The 20178-nt window shown below is 41.3% G+C and overlaps 1 protein-coding gene across 1 annotated transcript in view; it reads right to left on the reverse strand.

The window, feature by feature from the left end:
• LOC104402818 (ankyrin repeat and KH domain-containing protein 1-like) overlaps positions 1-20178 on the reverse strand; it is a gene marked incomplete at its 5' end in the record, with an annotated part of 85184 nt that overhangs the window by 20674 nt on the left and 44332 nt on the right. The window contains 7 exon segments of the mRNA XM_010010798.1: positions 552-765; positions 1568-1710; positions 3220-3365; positions 4200-4311; positions 4453-4598; positions 11182-11925; positions 19960-20062. Of these exon segments, the coding sequence (XP_010009100.1) occupies positions 552-765; positions 1568-1710; positions 3220-3365; positions 4200-4311; positions 4453-4598; positions 11182-11925; positions 19960-20062 (1608 nt within the window).

Below are 20178 nucleotides of genomic sequence, written 5' to 3' on the forward strand. Positions count from 1 at the left end.
GGGACCTGTGGAGCATTTCAGAGGCACAGAAAGTCACAGTGCTGAAGCCATGGGTTCTACAGCAACGTAAAAGCTTTACAAAGTTTGACTGCGCTACTTCTGTTGAAGACAAAAAATCTATTCTATCTGAGAATCAGTATAAGCACCACTGTTCTCTTCCTGCCTGGACTTCACTTGTATGTAAAATCTGTGTATTTGTCAGAAGTATAATGTCAAGCTTCAACCTGAAAAGTTTCTCAGTACTACAGAACAAAAGTTAACCTAAGTTTCATTAGGAACTCAGGAGGACCAGGCAGCTTTTTCCTTAGTGCAAAGAATTCATCACCACTGATGCTCTTTTTTTTTTTTTTTGTTAAAAAGACCCCCAAACCTTATTTCAGAACATTTAATAAGTCCTCTGGTGTAATAAGTCCTCTGAGAAGGAGGACTTCTCAGAGCAGAAGTTCTCTGCTTCTGGAAAAGCTCAAAGGAACAGGAAAATTTGAAGAAACTTGATGACTCAGAGAAATCACCTGGCAGAAGTCGTAAGGAAGGGCAATTCCCACACGTACCTTCGCCCTGTGCTCGACGTTGGCCTTCCTGTCCAAGAGCAGACTGACTACCTCTGCTCGGCCCTGGAAGCAGGCCAGGGTGAGGGCTGTGTTCCGGTTGGTCTCAATTTGGGCGTTAATATCAGACCCCATGTCCAGCAGCAGCTTCACGGCAGGGACGTGGCCATTCATAGCAGCCAGCATCAGAGGAGAAATGCCAAGCTTGCTGCCAGTCCTGAGGGGAAAGAGACAAACTGCAGCTCCCAGGAATGTTCTGGGAAATCTAAGTGTATGTAAGAGGAGCAAATGCTTTGTTGGAAGCCAGAAAGGAACATATAACATACACAAACATACGCACTGACCTAAAATACTAACATCTTTGAATTATTAGGAGAAACCAGTAGAGTAATTACATGCAATAGACAACTGCAATTTATAAAAAAGGAAAATACATGTCAGCTTTTAGACATTCAGAGGGCTGAAGCACGCATAAGCTTTCAAATACATATACTAAAAAAAAAAAAAAAAAAAATCAAGGCTGCACTGATTCATTCAGAAAAAACATGCTTCTAGCACAGCTGTAACTAGTTTTAACTTTTTCTACTGATAAAATACACTTTATCTTCCTTAAAATGAATAACGAGGAGGCTTAGACGATATAGCTGTATAGTTTTGTTGGTCTTACTGAAAAAGACATCCTCAAAACACACACACAGGTCTGCCCGGAGTGCTTTAGCTAGTTCTTTGACCTCGTTCTATCAGAAATAGCTTGACTTCTAGATCCCAGAATGGTGGGAAAGAGAAGGAATAGGTTTGCAAACTACAGTAATCCCTGAAAATTTAGGTAAAAGGGAGATGAAGTTTGTGGCAGTTAAAGGCAATTTAAAAGCACTAAGATAAGGTAAACATAAATATAACACCAGTGGAGAAAGGCTATGAGGGGGTCTGAAAGCACTAGAGATCCCAACCCCAGTGTGCAGCCAGCAGCAGAGGGTCCGTGCTGTGCTGCAGCTCATTGGGTGTGCCCAGCACATTACCTGGAATTGATTTCTGCCCCAGCATTGAGCAGAATCTTGATGATATTAACATAGCCACCAGATGCAGCAAGGCTTAATGGTGTATAGTCAGACACATTCCTATGTTCTTTGTTTGCTCCCCGGGCCAACAGCAGATCAACCACCTGAAAGGACAGGATGCACGTTAAAAGACGTATGGTGGCGTTCACCATTATCCAGGAAGTGAAAGGATGTTAGCACATGTTCAAAACCTCCCAGTGTGCCACCAGTTTCCTTTGTCAATAAGTATGATTCTACATGAAAACCTCTATCCTGTTTGGCTTTATTTTTACATATGGGCTGTGCAGACTTAGCATCAGCTGATCTGTGTGGGTTCTACCATGCAGGCAGAAAGACTCTTTCACCTCATCAAAAATGCAAGTGAATCTCTTCCTGGGAATCTTAAGTTTGCAAACAAGTGATCTATCCCACTGCCGTATTTCTCACTGAGCATCATTTCAGAAACTCCCACCACCTTAATTCAAATGACACCGGAGCCAAGTTTGACCATCTGTATTATATGGTCCTTCTAACAAACCACATGGTAAAAAAATCAGATCAACTGATGTTAATGGAACAAGCATAAGGAAGGACTTCTCTATCAGGAGCTGCTGTAGAGAAATAAAAGGAAGAAAATTAAAACCTTTCTGGTGATGTACTGCACTTTAGTGGGCCTCATTTTATTCCTAACATAGGCCAAATTATTTTCAATAAGCCAGAAAAAAGACTGCTTCCCAAGTTGCTAAGCCAGAAACCTAACAGGTAGATTCTGGCATAAGAAAAGAAAAAAGAGGAAGAACGAAAGACTTGAGTATTTCAATAAGTAATGCTTTCACAGGCCACACTGATCTCTCATTTGTAAGCAGCACTTTTACTGTTAAAGACTTGCAATTCAGAAGTCAAGTGGAAACATTCCAATTTTGGCCAACTGTTTTAATCCTTACAAGTTCCAAAACTTAGCACTCCCATATTGACACAGAGCTCTTCGCCATCTCTGTGCCATCTTTTATCTAAGCTAGTATGCCCATGACTAAACTAGGAAGGATATATCAAATGCTATTTGGAACAAAAAAAACCCACCACACCCCAAAAGAAAAGCTGAGGAAAAACCTGGAACCCCCTTTAAAAGACGAGTATACTGCGCTCTGCATTGTACCTGCTCTTATCAGCCTTGCACATTACCACTAAACCATGTCTTGCCAGCGCAAAACTCCAAGCACTGGAGTTTTGCAGTGTGTGCCTGCACTGGCTATTTTGGTTTTGAGCACAGGGAGGATGCATGAGGGAGGTGTTCAGTGAATAAAGTGATTCAGTAAATATCTCTACCTCCCTCACAAATGTATGTACCTTGCAGAGATACATGGACAGAAGAATGAGCACAAGTTACCAACACACATTACCAAACAGAAATGGGACAGCCAAGAGAGAAATGAATAAATTCCTCTTCCTATTGGAAGAAGAACAAGATTTAAATTACCTGCACTTATACAGGTCAAAAACCTTCCAGAAAAAGGATGATTTATGATACCATCAACAGACGGTATAATAAAAAATAAAATAAAATAAAACAAACCCTGTTGAAAAAACTGTCTACAAAAGACAATTCAAACCCATGGAGGACAATATGCCCTTACCTCCTGGCGTCCACCAGAGCATGCCAATGAAAGGGGAGTATCCTTTGTGCGCTCGGACTGTGCTTCGATATCCCCACCTTTGTCCAGCAGTATTTCCACTACACCAACATGTCCAGCAGTTGCAGCCAGAATCAAAGGCGTAAATCCTAGTAAGAAGAGAACATGTTAAAAGCAACCTTGAGATCTCAAAAGTATTATTAATGAGCAGAAATGCACAAGAGGGTTAATTCACAATGACTTCTATTGATAAGACATGTCTTCCTCAGACTGGGGGCTTCCTGGTATAGGCCACAACCTCAGCCTATTTCCTAGCCCTATTCTGACCATGATATGTCTAGGCTCTTGACTCCAGCCAAATAGAATTAAAGTCTCCTCAAAAGAAATCTAAACAAGTACCTGCACTGATCAGATTGGACTAAGTTCCAATGATCTCTTCAGAGAAGTCATGGCTTTCCACTGAATTACTATTTCATAAAGCTCTAACAAGTGAACACATCTGCACTGCCTATATTGCATACTTCCAGTGATCAATGCAAGTTCCAAGGACTGAACTGGTGGTTTTCTTCTCTCAGGTCTAAAGATTTTAGATTTTGCTGAATTCTGTTATTGAGAACAATATGATACATACCTGACAACTACTCCCCACTAGATTTATTAGCCCATTAGCTGGCATTGTAGCCCATTTTACCCCCATCAGCTGCTCTATCTAGTACGCCAAGGTCTTTTGCAGAGCGTGAATCATCAGGAGCGGAGTGCTTCGCATTTTGCAGATCTGATTAAGATACCACTCAGACGCACTTCCTTTCCAAAACACAGATGAAGGCACGCAGTGTCACTGGCTTTTTATGGCCAAGATTTCTACATGAAGTAGAAGCCTGCTTTACAGGAGCAATTCCAATACTTCTAAAGGGGCCTACAAGAAATCTGGAAAGGGACTTTGTTGTAACTAATGGTCAAGCTCTTTCACTGCTTTGGCTTACCCTTCTTGTCTCTGTGTTCAATGTTGGCGCCACGTGCTATCAGTACAGATACGAGTTCTTCATGACCTCCCGCACATGCAAGGGTCAGAGCCGTGTCGTGATTACTTTCAGTCTTCAATTTTGGGAAGAAAAAGAAGATATTCAGAAATTAAAAATGCTTTAAGAAAAATGCCATGTTTTTCAGACAGTTCTAGATCCATTTTTCCCCTCTCCCCCACCTTTCAGAACTTCAAACCCAACTGCAATTACTCACGTGTGCATCAATGTCAACTGAAGGATACATGGGGAGCACCGACTGTGAGGGCACATTGCTCGATGCCTGGGAACACGGCTCAGGCGTGGGGGATTCGGTAGTGTGCGAGGAGCTGGTGGATCCACTAGGCACTCTGCTGTTCACAGCTGAAAGGTAACACTGGGTTATTGATCCACTCTCAGGAATGACACAACTTACATGAAAAATATTTAGTGCCATAACATTGCAATGGTCTAATATCAAAACAGTAATGGGGGGAAACAAATCGATGTTCCTAAGAACAAAGGCGTTGGTGTCTTTGCAAAGAAGCTTTCCAGCAGTTACACAGTGCAAGCATCTGCTCCAAACTGTATGAAGTTAGAAAATAATCTTATGAATTAGTCTGTCTGCAAGTATGAATTATGAAGATTATTAGTTATCCTTTTCACGCTGTAACCTTCACTGTTAAGAGTTCAGTCATATGCTCAGTGTAAGCAGGTAAATTATTTCTAACACACAAACCTGACCTTCAGAAACACAGCCTGGAATTCCGAAGTTTTTCACATATAGGTTAGTGCACACCTCGACTCCAGAGAAGGTTTTCAAAGCAAGATGACTGACAGCAGCTTACACCATTAACAGTGTCTCAGAGTTAAAACAACCCAGGAAGGGTGGAAGAGAAGCAGACAGGAGGGGGCAGCCAACACAGCTAAGCAAGCTGAAAACTAACTGCTCCCTAAAATCATTTCTGATTGATCCACAGACTGTAAAAAGATTTCATCCTGAAGATCTAGTGTAGCTGAGGGACACAAGGAACGTGACTTTATCTTCTTTTAAAACACAAGAAATTAATAATTGAGAATCAGCTTTTATTCAACTAGTATTAAATGAACCTTTACCAGAACAAGCAGAGAAATAGCTCTACATATATCTACCTTTGTAACCAAGGGAGAGTTCTAAAGGGAATCCAAATGCACCCAAGGCTCAGCTCAGATTCCCAACAGGCCTATGCACTAGGAACCAGTGCACTTGAACTGCAGTAAGCCCTGTTAATACAGCTGTTGGATTTGATGAGAACTGCCACTGCTGGATTGCCCAAATTCTATCTGTGCAGAGATGGAACACCTGCTTAGCTTTCATGATTCCAACACACAGGATTTTGTAGTACTCCAAGAACAAGCAACTGATAGAAGACACTAACAAAAGCAGGTAAGAAATAACTAATAACATTTTTCGTTTGTCAAGTGTTTCAAGCAGTAAGAGAAGACGAAGGATGAACTCAAACCTGCGAACAACTGAAACCATTGCAAACCTTTCCCAGCTCATTCTTTCTTCCATTGACAAATTACACTCATAGGAAAACAGTGGAGATGAAATAGTCTTAGAAAAAACTTCAACACGACCCTAACACCACTAATGCAGCCTATAGGACTGCATATGCATAACAAAAGAAACAGACTGGAGCAAGTGTAGATAGGTCCCTTCAGTTGAGTGCTGGAAACATCGAGGGAGTTGTCGCTGAAATTTTGGAAGGTGACATTTTCAGCTGTATTTTTTAAGTAAAGCTTCTCCTTGGCATAAAGGCAAACCCCAGCATTAACACTTGGCTATCACAAGTAAGCAACAGAGTGCTGTATCTGAATTCAGAATTGAAATTTGCTTCACCTTCCAACCTTCACAAGCAAACCAGGTCTGTGTTAGAAGTTTCAAATCTAAGAGCTCCCACACTTCACCCGCTTCCTATGGTTCACCACTTACAACAGCAGATGAGCATTAACTAATACAATACTATAATTTTCCTGCTCAATGCACTGAAATGCAAGATATTGATTTGATTTCTAAAGATTATTCTTTCCAAAATACAAGACACCAATCACCCTGTTGAGGACTTATAGTAAATCAAAGTGGTGCTTCCTCATGAAAGACACTGGCTCAATACTTTCCTATCTTGCAGATCTAAAACACACGGGGATGTGCTGTGCATACAAAGAGGGTGCGCAGAGGGACTCCATGTGAGCCACTTCAAGGGTCCCAATGTTATATCTTCAGTAATGTTACAGGTTCCACAAATTCTGTTTCACAACCATGACAGAGAATGTCCAAGTATTTCTTGCATACTTTAGATTGTCACCATGTGCTTGAAACATCTTCATATGCAGTAATGATCTCAAATGTGAGAGAGAACACCAAAGGCAGCAGAAATGCAGATAAATCCTGTACTGATATCCCAAATACTTGTTTAAAATAAAATCTAACAACAAATAGTCCTGTAGCACCCACTGATGATTCATTCTCTCCATAACTACAGAGTTTATAAAACTGCAGTATTTCTCAAGTGCCATTTTCTGTCTCCTCAGTGTGGCTGGCAAGTGGCCCAATGGAGCATCAACGGAATTCATCCTCTGCAGAGCAAAACATGCCTGAGAACTTTACCTCCAGTTCCATGGGGCTGATTTAGCTCAGCCTAAGTTACACAACAACGCAAAAGCTGTTGTGTAACCACCATACCCCACTCCAGACTTCCAACTCAATTGGAATTAATGCAGCAACAGCTACAGGACTGCAGCTCAGCAGTGGAGAGCAGCACTGCCCCTGCCCAGCCGTGGGGCATGACCACGCTCAGCATCTCCAGATGCTGCAGGATTTTAACAGACCAGAGAAATGTGCAGCTTCACCGTCTGGGAAGACAAGGGGGGAACTTCCCAACATGCAGACTGCTCCCTACTGAACATAAATTTTTGTCTTCTCACCAGGAAGGGTACAGATAAACACAGTGAGAGCCAGGCATTAATAAACACATAAAAATACATTTTCACAGCGTGTACCTCAGATCTTTATAAAATACATATTTGGTGACATAGGTTTTGGATATTTCCATAAACTGCAATATTCAAAAAAAATTGTATTAAAAAAATAATAAAAAATTAATGCTACACATGACAAAATCCAGGTTCCCCACACTTTAAGAAAGCCTTGGAGCTTGAATCAGTGTGAAGTGGAAGACAGGTCTCCAAAGACATACAGCATGGTTTGGGTTGGAAGGGATGTTAAAGCTCATCCAGTTCCAACCCCCTGCCATGGGCAGGGACACCTTCCACTAGAGTAGGTTGCTCCAAGCCCCTGTGTCCAACGTGGCATTGAACACTGCCAGGGATGGGGCAGCCACAGCTTCTCTGGGCACCCTGTGCCAGCACCTCAGCACCCTCATAGTAAAGAATTGCTTCCTAGTGTTTAATCTAAACCTGCCCTCTTCCAGTTTAAACTCATTATTCCATGACCTGTCATTAAAGGCCCTTGCCAGAAGTCCCTCTCCAGATTTCTTGTAGACATGGATGACTTATTTTCCAAAGTTATGAGAAAATATCATAGGAAACATGAGTAAAACAAGAGGAAGAAAGAACTCGGTGTTTTATCTAAGTCAAGCTCTGGAGGCATTGGCAGAATGTTGAGGAAGCAGCTCTGAATGAGGTTGCAGCTGTAGCCTGAATCTGCATCTAATAAACCCTTGCCCTGATGTAAGCATGGATGTTCATAGACACAGCGCTTGGATTTCAGTTCCCCAGTCCTCAAAGTTACTGGGATTTTTCAGGACCGAGCAGTTTATCAGCCTGTCCTGCAGCTCCTCAATCATGTGTTAACTGCACAGAGGCAGCATTTCTCACTCTAGATTATCCCCATTACCAGTTTTACTCCCAAGAGCAATCCTAAATACAGTAACTCAGATGTCACCTTCCAAATCATTACAATACCACAATTCTGTATAACTGACCACAACCAGACTTTCAGAACCAAGTATCAGTTAATGAAAGTTTCTCAAAACATGCCTGGAATTTCAGTACATAAACAGGAGCTCATAGGAGCCAGACAGAAGCACATGGAGGTGCCACCTCCTGACTAAAAATACCTGCTGAGCAGAACAAACAGGAATAAAAATATTCCAACTAGAGACCAAACCTAGCAACAAAGTTACTCATCTTGAACACCCTAAACCAGCAAAAAAGCCTCAATTCAGATACTGCCAGCTAAGAAATCTACTATGGTAAACGCATAATGTGACCTGAAATGAAGCTCCAAATATGCCAGGCAGGATGCATCAAGAAACAAAATGTGTACTGAGATCCAAAATGTGCTTTTATATTGGAAGATGTGATTCAAAAATAACATATTGCTTCCCCACCCTAAACTGCACAATACCTGTATCTTTTGTAAACCCAATGACAGCTTGACTGGAGTAAGTCACACCTTTAAAGATAAGATTAGTTGCAAGACTTTTGCTTCAGGACATCTAAATTAACTCCATTACAACCAAAACATTCTGGAGGAGAAAGAGCTGCTTTATTCTTAGGTTTTACCTGACTCTCCAAAGGTTACTTGTTACTTCTGTACAGCTTTATGAAAGAGGGGACTCGGGTCTGTTTACCAGTGACTAACTGTAAGGGAGACTTCCAACACCTTGACATTGGCCACCTCAACACCCAGCAGCTGGCAAGATAATGACTCCATTTATGTATGCTGTCACAATTAAGTTAGTCAGCAAAATAAAGACATGGGGATTTGCAGTTATGCAAGTTCTCCCTTACAGTTCTCCCTGGTCTCAACTGAGGCATTGAAAACATTTGTCTCGTACCTGGTCGCTAGCAAGAGCAACAGTAAAAGGTATGTCAGTGCAGATGGCAAAAAGCCCATTTAACATTTCTCTTCTTCTGAAGTAAAACTGGTATAAAAATGGAATACTCAGCAGTAATAAAAATGTCCATACCCCTTCCAGACTCACCACCATTACTGCAGCTCCACCCGTGGCACCATGGTCAAGGCAGACAAGCAGATGGGCAAGAGCACAACTGCTCTAAGAGCCAGGCCTTGCCGGCACCAGGCACAGGGCTCTTAACAATCCTACCTGTTATCTGTAGCACATGTGAAAATCATAGAAGTTTCTATATCTAATTCTCTCCCAACAACTTTTTTTTTGGGGGGGAGGGGGGGAGTGAAATAATACTTATGAATTTCAGAAGAAAACATACTTCAAGAAGTCACCATCAACATATGCAGAAGCCTCTGGAATTGAACGGCTAAAGTTTCCTTGAGTTGCATTTCTGTAAATAGAGCTTCTAATGGTTGTAGAAAAGTGTGCTATTTGTACTGATTTTTGAACTGAATGCATCTCATTTCTTAGCAAAGAATGTCTTTAATTACTTAGCAAAAAGAGTAACCAGCTTCGGAAAATGAACCGGTGTCTATTCAAGTTTTTTTTTATAATTCTTTTTTAGATGCAGTTTTTCTGGCTGTTTGCAATCTCTTTTCAAGCAGCACAGTTCTCTCACTCAGCTGACTGCAGCAGTTTTTCATTTTGGGTGCACTGACTAGTTTGGATTTAACATGCAGCTGCTCACCATAAGAGGGCAGATATTAGATGGCCTTGTGCTAGATGTGTGAAACTGTCAGCAACAGGAACTACTCCAGAGACTAAGCCCGTGCTGGTTATGATCTGCATTAACCACTGAGGTTTTCGTCTTCATACACTCCAATACTCAGTCTTAAGTAATCAAAAATGATCCAATTGCATTTTGTTTTCACTGCATTTCATTTGCATTTTGTTCTTGCTGGGAACTAAGATCGATGCTCTATAACACAAGAGGCTTTTTCTTTTTTTCAGCTAAAGGGAGCTCACACAACACACCACACAATTCCACCAACTATGGTTCCATGGGATGTTTCCAAGTTGCAGGTAGTCTGGACTTGCACAAGCTCGATGGAATTAATGTTCTAAAAGGTCCCAGGAATGGCTGGCAAAAGGTTTTACCAACATGTTCCTAAAACCTTCAAATAAACTTAAAGAGAACAGGCCAGTGACTACAGGCAGGGAGATGCGGGAGAACAGCTGAGGGACAGACACAAGGTGCAAAGAACAGGTGCAAAAACACTGAATTAACAAAAAAAGAAAAGCAAAACTACAGACCAAACAACACTGGCTATATCCTACATACCTCCAGCAGCAAACATCAATCCTAGTCAAACCCGTGAAATTAAGTCAACCAAAATGATACCTCTTTATCCACAAGGGGTCTCGCACAACCCAACGGTGGGAACTTCCATTCCTCTTCACACCATTACCAACAAATGGAAGGATGGTTGGATTTTTGCTTTTCATCCAGATAATAGGACACATTTTTTGCCATGTGTTGTATCTAACAAGCAGATATTCCTGTGTAACAACCAGGGTTTAGTGGGTATTCTGAAAACACAAGCCATTGCAGAACCAAGCAGCTCCGCATGGGTTCCAGGTTGTGTTTAAGCTGTTTCAACACCTTGAGCAGCAAGGAGAGGGACATGTTTGTCCATGTAGGTGACAATAATTTGGCTTTTTATAAATGGCTCCTACAGTGAAGAAAGTTTCCAAGGTATAAGCCTGTATAGAAAACTCTATAGAAGATATCAAGCTGTTACGTTTTCAGAATGGGTACTTTTGATCACTCATGATACGGCTTTTTAAAGAAGCACAGAAAAAGATGAGGCCAAAGGGGCTAAACCAGGTCTCCAGTAGAGGAAGTTTTGTATGTTGGAAAAAAAGATATTTAAAAGTCCCGTGTTAGAATTGGAAGTCACTGTTAGGATTAATAGGACTAATCAGGAACTTTATTCTTAAGCAAGTATTCCCAAACTGGAAAACCCCAAGATGTTTTTGGAGGGAAGGAGAAAGGGGGAAACTGAGCACACAAATTAATGCAAAAATAGGTATATTTCTTAACCCACCTGCTATTAGGTCATCAAGAGTGTCGGTAAGCGTCTGTGCTGGAGTGGCAACCATTAATCCGTCTGGTTCTTGAACTAAGAGCCCCTGCCCAGCAATCTGCTGCTGCTGTCCTACATTCTGCTGATTCCCTAATGCTTTCTGAAGTTCAAGAGACTCTGTCCCATTATAACCTAAATTACCAGAAAAATTACATTGCGGTGCTGGCAAAGGCTGGATAGGGACAAACTCTATTTGTTCAGCAGGTGGTGGAGACTGTTGTTGCTCGTCATCTTTAGACAAGATTGTGTCAACCTGAGGTAACCCTGAAAAGTTATCCTCTGGCAGACCCTTATCGGCTTCCACTTCTGGGAATACCCCTGTAAGTGGGCACTGCTGCTGCAGGGGAAGTGGTGTGTCTGTCTGACCTTTGGTCTCCAAATATTCTTTGGTAAACTGCTGTTGGGTTTTCATCTGCAACTGCCTTTCCACCTTCTGCAGCTCCTTCAATATTTTCTTCTTCTTCTGTACTTGTTCTTCTCTGTTCTTTTTAAGTTCTTCGATCTTATCCTTATTTAAAGGTTCACCTTGAATTAATTCCAATGATTTAAGTTGTGCTTTTTCAATAGCACTAATTCTCTGTCCAAGTTCATTCAGCTTGCCTTCAGTCTCTTCTACTATGCATTCCAAAGGCTGGTATGGGTGAAAAGGTGGCAGTAGGTCCTTATCTGCTACCTGCAGGGAACTTGACTTCTGCTTGGATGTACCTAAGCACATGAAAAATGTTTGAAAAAATGCCATGCTGAAGATCCCCCAAACCTCCCCTCTCACCCACCAAAAAGAAAAAAAATAAATAAAAAATAAAAAAATAAATAAAAATCTTTACAACTAACACTGCACATCTGTCAAACCAGAGAAAGGCAAACCCTGCACTCCATGCTGAGACAAAGAAGGACAAAGCATACAGCTGGAATTTAATACTGATTCTAACATCCCTTTGAACACAGCTAGTTTAATCTTGAGGAATAAGGAACCTTTATGGTTTCTGACATACACATCAATGCACCTGGGAAGGGAAATCAGTGAGAGCAGCAGGGAACTTCAGTACTGTACCGAGTTCCCGAAGTTGTTCTGGTGTGCAGAGCAATACAGCTAAGGCTATTTTCCAGATGCTAGCTTCCAACTGCAAGGTGACAAGTAAAAGTAGTCTGTACTTGAGAGAAGACTAACTCTACAGCAAGATGAGTAGTTTTAACTATTTCTCCAGACACAACAGCATTCTACCTTCACTTGACAAAGAGAATCCTCCTAGTGCAGACTTCATGTTTTCAAATGTGTTTTGAAGCTTTGGCACTTTTTTAGAAGTTCTGAGACAAAATTAACAATGACCAAATTGCCTCCCTCTCTTCAGAAAAAAATTAACAATTCTCCTCACTATTAACATTTCAGAAATGATCTTCAGCAAGACAAGGACCCCAAACTGGGCAGTGCTCCTCTGTTCTCACTGCCCTCAGGCAACCCCAGGCTGCATTCCTAAAAGCCAGGAAACCTCCAGTCAGCTCCTGCTAATGGTTATCTATTAGAGTGCTGAAATCATAATTAGGACTTCAGTGAAGAAACGCCATCTGTAAGTGTGGAAGGTTTTAGCCTCAGCAAATAATTTTCTGCACTAACACTCATTTGTTATTCCCAGACAGTGATACAGGCAGCTTTAAAAAGAAAAAAAAAAGATAAAGGCTTGAATATTCACACAGAAGACTTGTACCATTCATCAGTAAAAGGGGAATTAAAATTACTACAGTTTGAGCCCTGGTTTAATAAAATTGCATAGACACCACACAGTTAAGTGAAAGCTTGGATGCAGGAACCAAATCCCAGATCAGGTTTCCTAAAACACCAATTTATTGCTCTCTGAGCCTTCCTTCATCAAAATAACTCACAAGTGACTTGATTTGGCATTGCTGTCCAACCAGGATTCACATACTCCTCACTTTGAAACTGATATTTTTGGAGGAACTAATTGAAAAAGCAAACATACGTGAGAATTTTCTCTTGTAAAGAGAAATGAATATTAAACCAGAATGGAACCAATGCTTTGCTGAATACCTTTGCTAGACTCTCTCTCTGGACTGAAAGCAAACCATACCTAAATTTAAAGGAAACAGTAAAGATCTTCATAACCTCAAGAAATCCCCAGCACCCCACACACACTGCAGACACCCCCAGTAGCTCTGGCTCCAGTACTTTGCATGGTTCCTCACACAGGTCAGCAGTTCCAGCTGAATGCCTATTCCAGCCATTACTATGATTTTGCCTCTCACCCGTGAGTCCCAAGACACTGCCTCTGAAGGCAATAAAAGAATATCACTGAAGTTCAACAATAATTTGCTTTGTGCTGGCTGGTGGATATTAAGCTCAAGCCTGCTGCTGGCTATTTGGCTCTGTAGTGTACTTGGAGTTTATATAGCTCTCCTTTCATTTTAAAAAGTGTGACTTATAATGCAAGTTTTGCAGACCACACATGAAAAACAGATTTATTTTTTTAGGAAAAAAAAAAAAGTCCAAAATGCTTGTCTGTAGCTTTGTTAGAAATGTGTAACAGTCAGTTGGTGTCTTTTGAAACAAAGCTGCTCCAGGGCTAGACTAGCAGAAACCTAACTGCAAATTCACCCTGCCTTTAAGACCCAAAATGGGAACCTTTGCACTGCTCTGTTTAATGCCATTCCTAAGGTTACCATACCTATAATTTTCATCAGATCATATCATAGATATTTCCATTCTAACACAAAGCAATCCCTCCACCTGGCAGCTCTGGACTGCTTAGACCACTCCGTAGGAAAGAAAATCATACAACAGTTTGGTTGGAAAGGACCTTAAGATCATCCAGTTCCAACCCCCTGCCATGGGCAGGGACACCTTCCACTAGAGCAGGTTGCTCAAGGCCCTGTCCAAGCTGCATTTCAAAAAGCCCCTAAATAATCAAGCACTGACACTGTCCCTCTCTACTATATTCCACCTGGGGGAAAAACAAGCCTGTCAGGGGAAAACGTCTGTACAAGCACAAGAGAAGGTGCAGAGCAGAAGCACAGCCTGGTCTCAAGAGCTGGGCTGGGTGGAAGAGCTAAGGCTGGTTCAACAGCAGCTCAGGCTGGGAATGACCACTGAAAGTTGGGACAGTTTCTGAAGACGAGTGTTGGAAAACCAGTAAGTGAAGAGCTGGGCTCCAGAAGAGGTGCAGAGATTTACTTTAATCAGCTTCCAATCAGTGAGCAGGGCCACTTCTCAGGTTCTAGATCATCCTTTCCATGGCAGAAAATAGTTGCAATCTGTAATCTTGGGGATACTGCAAGAGGACAAGGGGTAGGAGGAAAGATCTGCTAAACCTGGTATGCACACCTGACAGCCAGTTCAAACCAGGGGTGGAAAAGACACTGTTGGTAGCTTTAACTATGTAAGCATTGTAATATTATGATATTGAGAGCATTTAAAAGCTGATATTTTCTGCTTTATCCAAAGCTCTTCTGTATGACAATATCTTGAAAAATACTGTGCCCACGTTAGTACATAATCATGAACAAAACACTACTTTATACTTTTACTTTCACCTAAAAATCCAATCATAGGCCAGATCATAAACTACTTCACCTTTTATTCATTTATTTTGTTAATTTACCTTTTTGGCAGAGCATCAATCTTCCACCCAGCCAACCCAGTACACAATTTATTGCAGTAGCAATATTTAGTCAATCTGGTTTCTTAACCAACTGCTTTGGCCACTTTTAGAAGACTCGTTTGGTAGGAAATCAAGACTGAGGATCAGTGATATCCAGATGTTGCTGCACAAATACCAGCTGCCATAAGTTAATCATGATTACAAGACAGAATTGTTTGGTTGACAGAAAACCCAGTTTGTGTGATAAGCATTTGTATATTCAAATACACCTTCTCTGCTGAAACCTATATCTAGTATAGAAATCTGTACCAATCACAATGTCAGCCTGCTAGTCAATATTAACCTAGAACTAGGTAAAAAAATACCAACAATGAAAAATCTCCACATCATCAGTAGGAACAAAAAAGAACCCCAACACAAAATCACCAAAGAAACAGATGCAGTCTGTTCCTCACTTCACTAAAGGCAGGTTATCAGGAAGCATATAAATCCATAGCCAGACTTTTGTTCTGTGTGAACAGAATGGCCTGTCCACTGCTCTTGCCATTTAGGGTTTTTTACAAGCCTGTTTTCACTCAGCAGTGGAATTAGATTTGCTTAGATTTTTAGTTAGATTTTCTGAAATGAGAATTCACCAGCCTCATTGACAGGAATATAATGAGCTCAGTATTGAAACTTCTGTGTTTCGCTAATGCATATCAGTAAGAAATTCAACTATAAGGACCTGGGAAACAGCCAATGCATATACACACAAATGCAAAGTACAGGATGAGAGAATCTGGCTAACTGGGCAACAAGAAACTAGCCTACTTGATCCAAGTTCTAAATGATCAGGTAAGTATTTTCACTACATTCCTCCTGAAAACCATGAAGCATTTTTGCCAATCTTTATCCCTCCTGAACCTTTTCTATGGGAAACTTGTTGGGAATCGGTGCACTGATCCAATAGGTTACACGGCTGAAACCACACCAGATTTAACTCAATTTTCTGACATTCCAAAAACCTAGGTCACTTTCCAATCTTGGTGGTCTTCCCAAGTTTTCTCGAGTGGCTTGACAGTACCTAACCAGAAAATTGCTGAGATGTCATCAAATCAGTCAGTGGCAAGCAGGTGAGTGATGCTTTAAAGGAGCAGAATTTCATAAACCATGATGAAGAGCTTTTCATATGCTTGTGCTCTTGGGGACCTCCATGTGCCTTGGTTTGAGAATTCACCTGCCTCCACTACTGAAGATTCACATTAAAAAAATAACAGGCATTGAAGTCCACCAAGGAAGTATAAGTGGTGTTAGAAAGCCATAGAATCATAGAATAGCTTGGGCTGGAGGGGACTTCCAAAGCTCATCTAGACCAACCCCCCTTCAATAAGCAGGGACATCTTCAACTGCATCAGGCTGCTCAGAACCACATCCAGTCTGGCCTTGAATGTCTCCAGGGATGGTGCACCCACCACCTCCCTGGCCAACCTGTGCCAGTGTTTTATCCATGAGGAAACGTATCACTTTGTAATCCTCCTGCTGCTGCTGACCCAGGCAGAAAACATTGAAGAAATGGCCAGAGTTAATCAGATGACACTGAAGGACATTAAACAACAAACACGCAGCTGGACTGTGCAGTGGAGAAGTCTGAAAAAAGTCCAAATGGAAAAGCAGGAACATCAGCTTGCCTTTTTAATGCCTGCACCTCAATGAGAGCAGGATCATCTTTCTAGTTCCACTGTTAACCTGGCCCCTATTTCAACTAAATTACATAACTTACAAGACCTCTGCCAGTATGTAATTCAGTATTAGGCATAAAAGCACATCTTGGAGTAAAAAGTATTTATTGACTTTGTAGTTATTGAAGTTACTACACATAAATTGTTTTTCTTTCCTTTCTCCAAGCCCTTAGACTGTTAGATTTACCACAGGGGTATAGAGGATACCATATATTGAAGGTCTAACTCAAAAAGCTTACAGATTCCAGAAGATCCTACTCAACCTTAAGGGAACTCTTATCATGAAGAGCTTTCACATGAACAACTTCAGTCTATGATCTTATGGAATTCTAAAAAAACCATGCACCTAAGTGAGAGGCATTGCAAATTACTGCCCACTTCAAAGCAACAGTGGGGAAGACTAATGAGAGCAGATTGATAGGTTTGAAGCACTCAGTTAAGGCCAATTGGTTAATTCATAAACACAATTTCAGGTTAGCTATGAAGTAAAACAAACCTGGAGAGAAACTTGCAAAATACCTGATACCTCAGCCTCAGAAAACAGACTACGTGAAAGTCTGACATGTTTGAAAACACCTTTCATAGTTCAAATATTTTGACTAAGACAATGCTACTGCTTTCCAAAGGCTTCCCAAGTGGCCCCTTGTTGCAGTGGCATGTTTCTCATGGATTCAAGTCACTGCCTCACCAGGCATGGTCTGAGGAAGGCTTAATGCAGCATCACAAATACCACTGGGAGCTTCAGATCCCACTTTCACTAGACATTAGCTCGCATTTACAAACTAGACAAGATTATCAATGGCAATGCCATTACACCAACTGCTCTCCTGAAGAAACCCTATAGCATTCCCTTCAACCATGTCATGTTTTGGGCACTGGCGCTCCCTCACCCCAGGGAAACAGATGCAGGGGAGGTAGGGCTGCATCACAGCCACTGCGCGTCACCCCAGCGTGGTGCAGAGCAGGAGTCACTCTCTGCACAAATAACATATTTTGGTTTGCTAGCCAAAAGACTCTCCATCTTGAGTTGCTGCATCAGAACTGCTGCTGAGCAATGCTGACTGCACTCAAGCAAGAACAGCAGCTAATAGGGATCTCCAAGGAAGGGATCTCCTGCTTCTCCCCAAGAAAGCACCAAGACCTGAGCTCCCCTGGGATGTCACTTTAACATGGACACCATAGATACATGCTAAATGTAGTGTACTAAAACGAATCCTTCCTAAGCCTGGAAAAGCTGAGGTCTGTTTAGTCCAGTGAACTAATTCTGCTGTTCCTTCTACCTGATCTTTCTTTAGCTCTTTCAGAGACTGGCATCTCTGCATCTCACCTTCATCTCATCTAGAGCCACTGTCAGCTCTGAAATGTTTCTTTTCAGTTCCTAAACATTGATATTAAATCCTTTGCCAAAATAATTAGTCAAATGGCAACCATCCTATATGTCTTCTTACTTTACTGAAGAATAATAATGGAACTCAAAATTAAACCCATTTTGAAATCCTCACACCATATTTGAACCACAGCAGTAACATCCAAGTGTGTTGTAGTTTTACACTTGACTTGCCACGCTGTTATTATTGCATTTTGTGCAGAACTCACACAGGTCCTTAAGAACCAGAGTCCCATGAGGTGAAGCTGGGGTGTTCCTCTCCTTTCCCACCTAGGGAAGATTTTATACAAGACATAAGGGCTACTCCTGCTTGTGAAGGAAAGAAATCTGTCTTCCCCAGGAGAAACTATCTTCTCACATAGAAGTTAAGGCTTCCCTCCACCAAATAACCCACTCTTTATTCACACCCTCCTTTGCCCCTTGTCTCCCAAGGAGTCTAACAAGGAAAAGCTGGATTAGTTACACTTGAGTGTAACAAGTTAAGAATGGAAGTTCATCAAAGAAAACTAACTTGAAAGTAGCAGAGTGGCATCACTGCAATGATCAGCGTTTGTTACCAAAATCCCATTTTCCCCCTAAAGATCTGAGATACACCAGAGCTTTGCACACAGACTTCAGGAACGCTGCATCAGCCCAACGACACATTCCAGATTGCTGCATCTCCTGCAGTCCATCACTAATTGGTTTTGCTGACCTGCATGAAGCATGTCCCGAAACAATGAGAACTAGTGCCCAGCACAGCTCTGTGCCAGTTCCAGCACCACGGTGCTGCTAAAAACATGCCTAAAGAACGTGCTGAGATTTGCAATAATGTTTATCTTAATGTGAGCTATTTCTTAAACTATAATCAACTACATGTTTTTCATAATTTGATTAAATAAACATGAGAGTTTAACCTTATAACTAATCTGACTCAGTATCAACTAAACTTCGGCTGACTCCCATGCATTACAAACCTACTTCCAGAACACTAATCCACTTCACAGTAATAAAGTGACTGAACTGTATGGCCACACATGCTGGTGTGTAGCTTTTTGCTGTTTTACTGGAACCAGAAGTAGCACATTTGTTTGTTTGGTACTCAGTTTTATGAAACCCAAAGCATCAAATGCTGCATGTCCTGAACAAGTGACACAGTAACTGCATTGGGGAAGTCACACATGGCACAGCTGCATGGAGACAGTCACAGCTGCACACTTAACCACCATTAGGTACACTTTTTTCTCTCTTCACTTGTGCCCCTGCGGTTGGTTGGTTTGGTTTAGGAAGCACTGATCACTTCCAGAATTAAGTAAAGCTATCTAACAAAGCTTTGGATACTATAATATTTAATATCTCTGTCCAAAACTGTAACTCTCCACTTGAGAAGCTGCATCTCTTTCTGGGCTGACTTAGCAGACATGAAGAATTTGTTATAGAATCCAGAGCTGGAAATGAACTGTTAAATTTGCTATGTCATGACTGCAAATAGTTTTAACCAGCCAGTTCAACCATGTTCAAAGCAAAAACCCTGACGTTACAATTACTCACAGGAGTGCTGTTACTAACACAAGAAAAATTCTCCCGTAAGTAGATCTGCATTGACATTTTACAGTGCCAACATGTCTGCATTGCTACTGTAGGGATAAAAAAAAGTTGATACATCAAGTTTGTTGATAATAGTTGCAACTATTCTAGATGACCAATATACAATATTCAGAAGTTAGCACCACAGCTAGAGTTTATTCATGTTTTTATCAGTCTGTACTATGGCAGTTACCACAACCAATTTCTTCCAATAAAAACAGAATCAGCATAATTACAGCAAGTTAAAATAAGCATATAAAATTGGAATAACCAGTATTACTATACTGTAGAATGCAAAAATATTAGCAAAAACTATACACTACATAAAATGCTTGAAGTTCTACTTCATTAGAGGTGTTCAAGAATTAATAGTGGGCTATACTACGCATAAGCTCTAATAAAATTGTCCCTATCAGTTTCCAAACTGCATATGTTCTGTGAGTGGCTACATACTAACCTTTCACCACTCCCAAGAGAGGTGGCGAGTTCTCTTGAGGGGTTCTGTCAGGTTCCTGGGGAGGTACAACCATAGCAAGTGTATGCACTGGCACACGTGGGACCTTCAAACAAAGCCACAGACACACATACAGATAAAAAAAACACCTGTTGAATGGACAAGTTCTTGAAGTATTAATGCAAAGATACATGTCTACAGCAGACCACCATTCCACTCTTT

This window comes from Nestor notabilis, unplaced genomic scaffold, assembly GCF_000696875.1.
Source record: "Nestor notabilis isolate BGI_N333 unplaced genomic scaffold, ASM69687v1 scaffold13803, whole genome shotgun sequence".
Taxonomy (NCBI): domain Eukaryota; kingdom Metazoa; phylum Chordata; class Aves; order Psittaciformes; family Psittacidae; genus Nestor; species Nestor notabilis.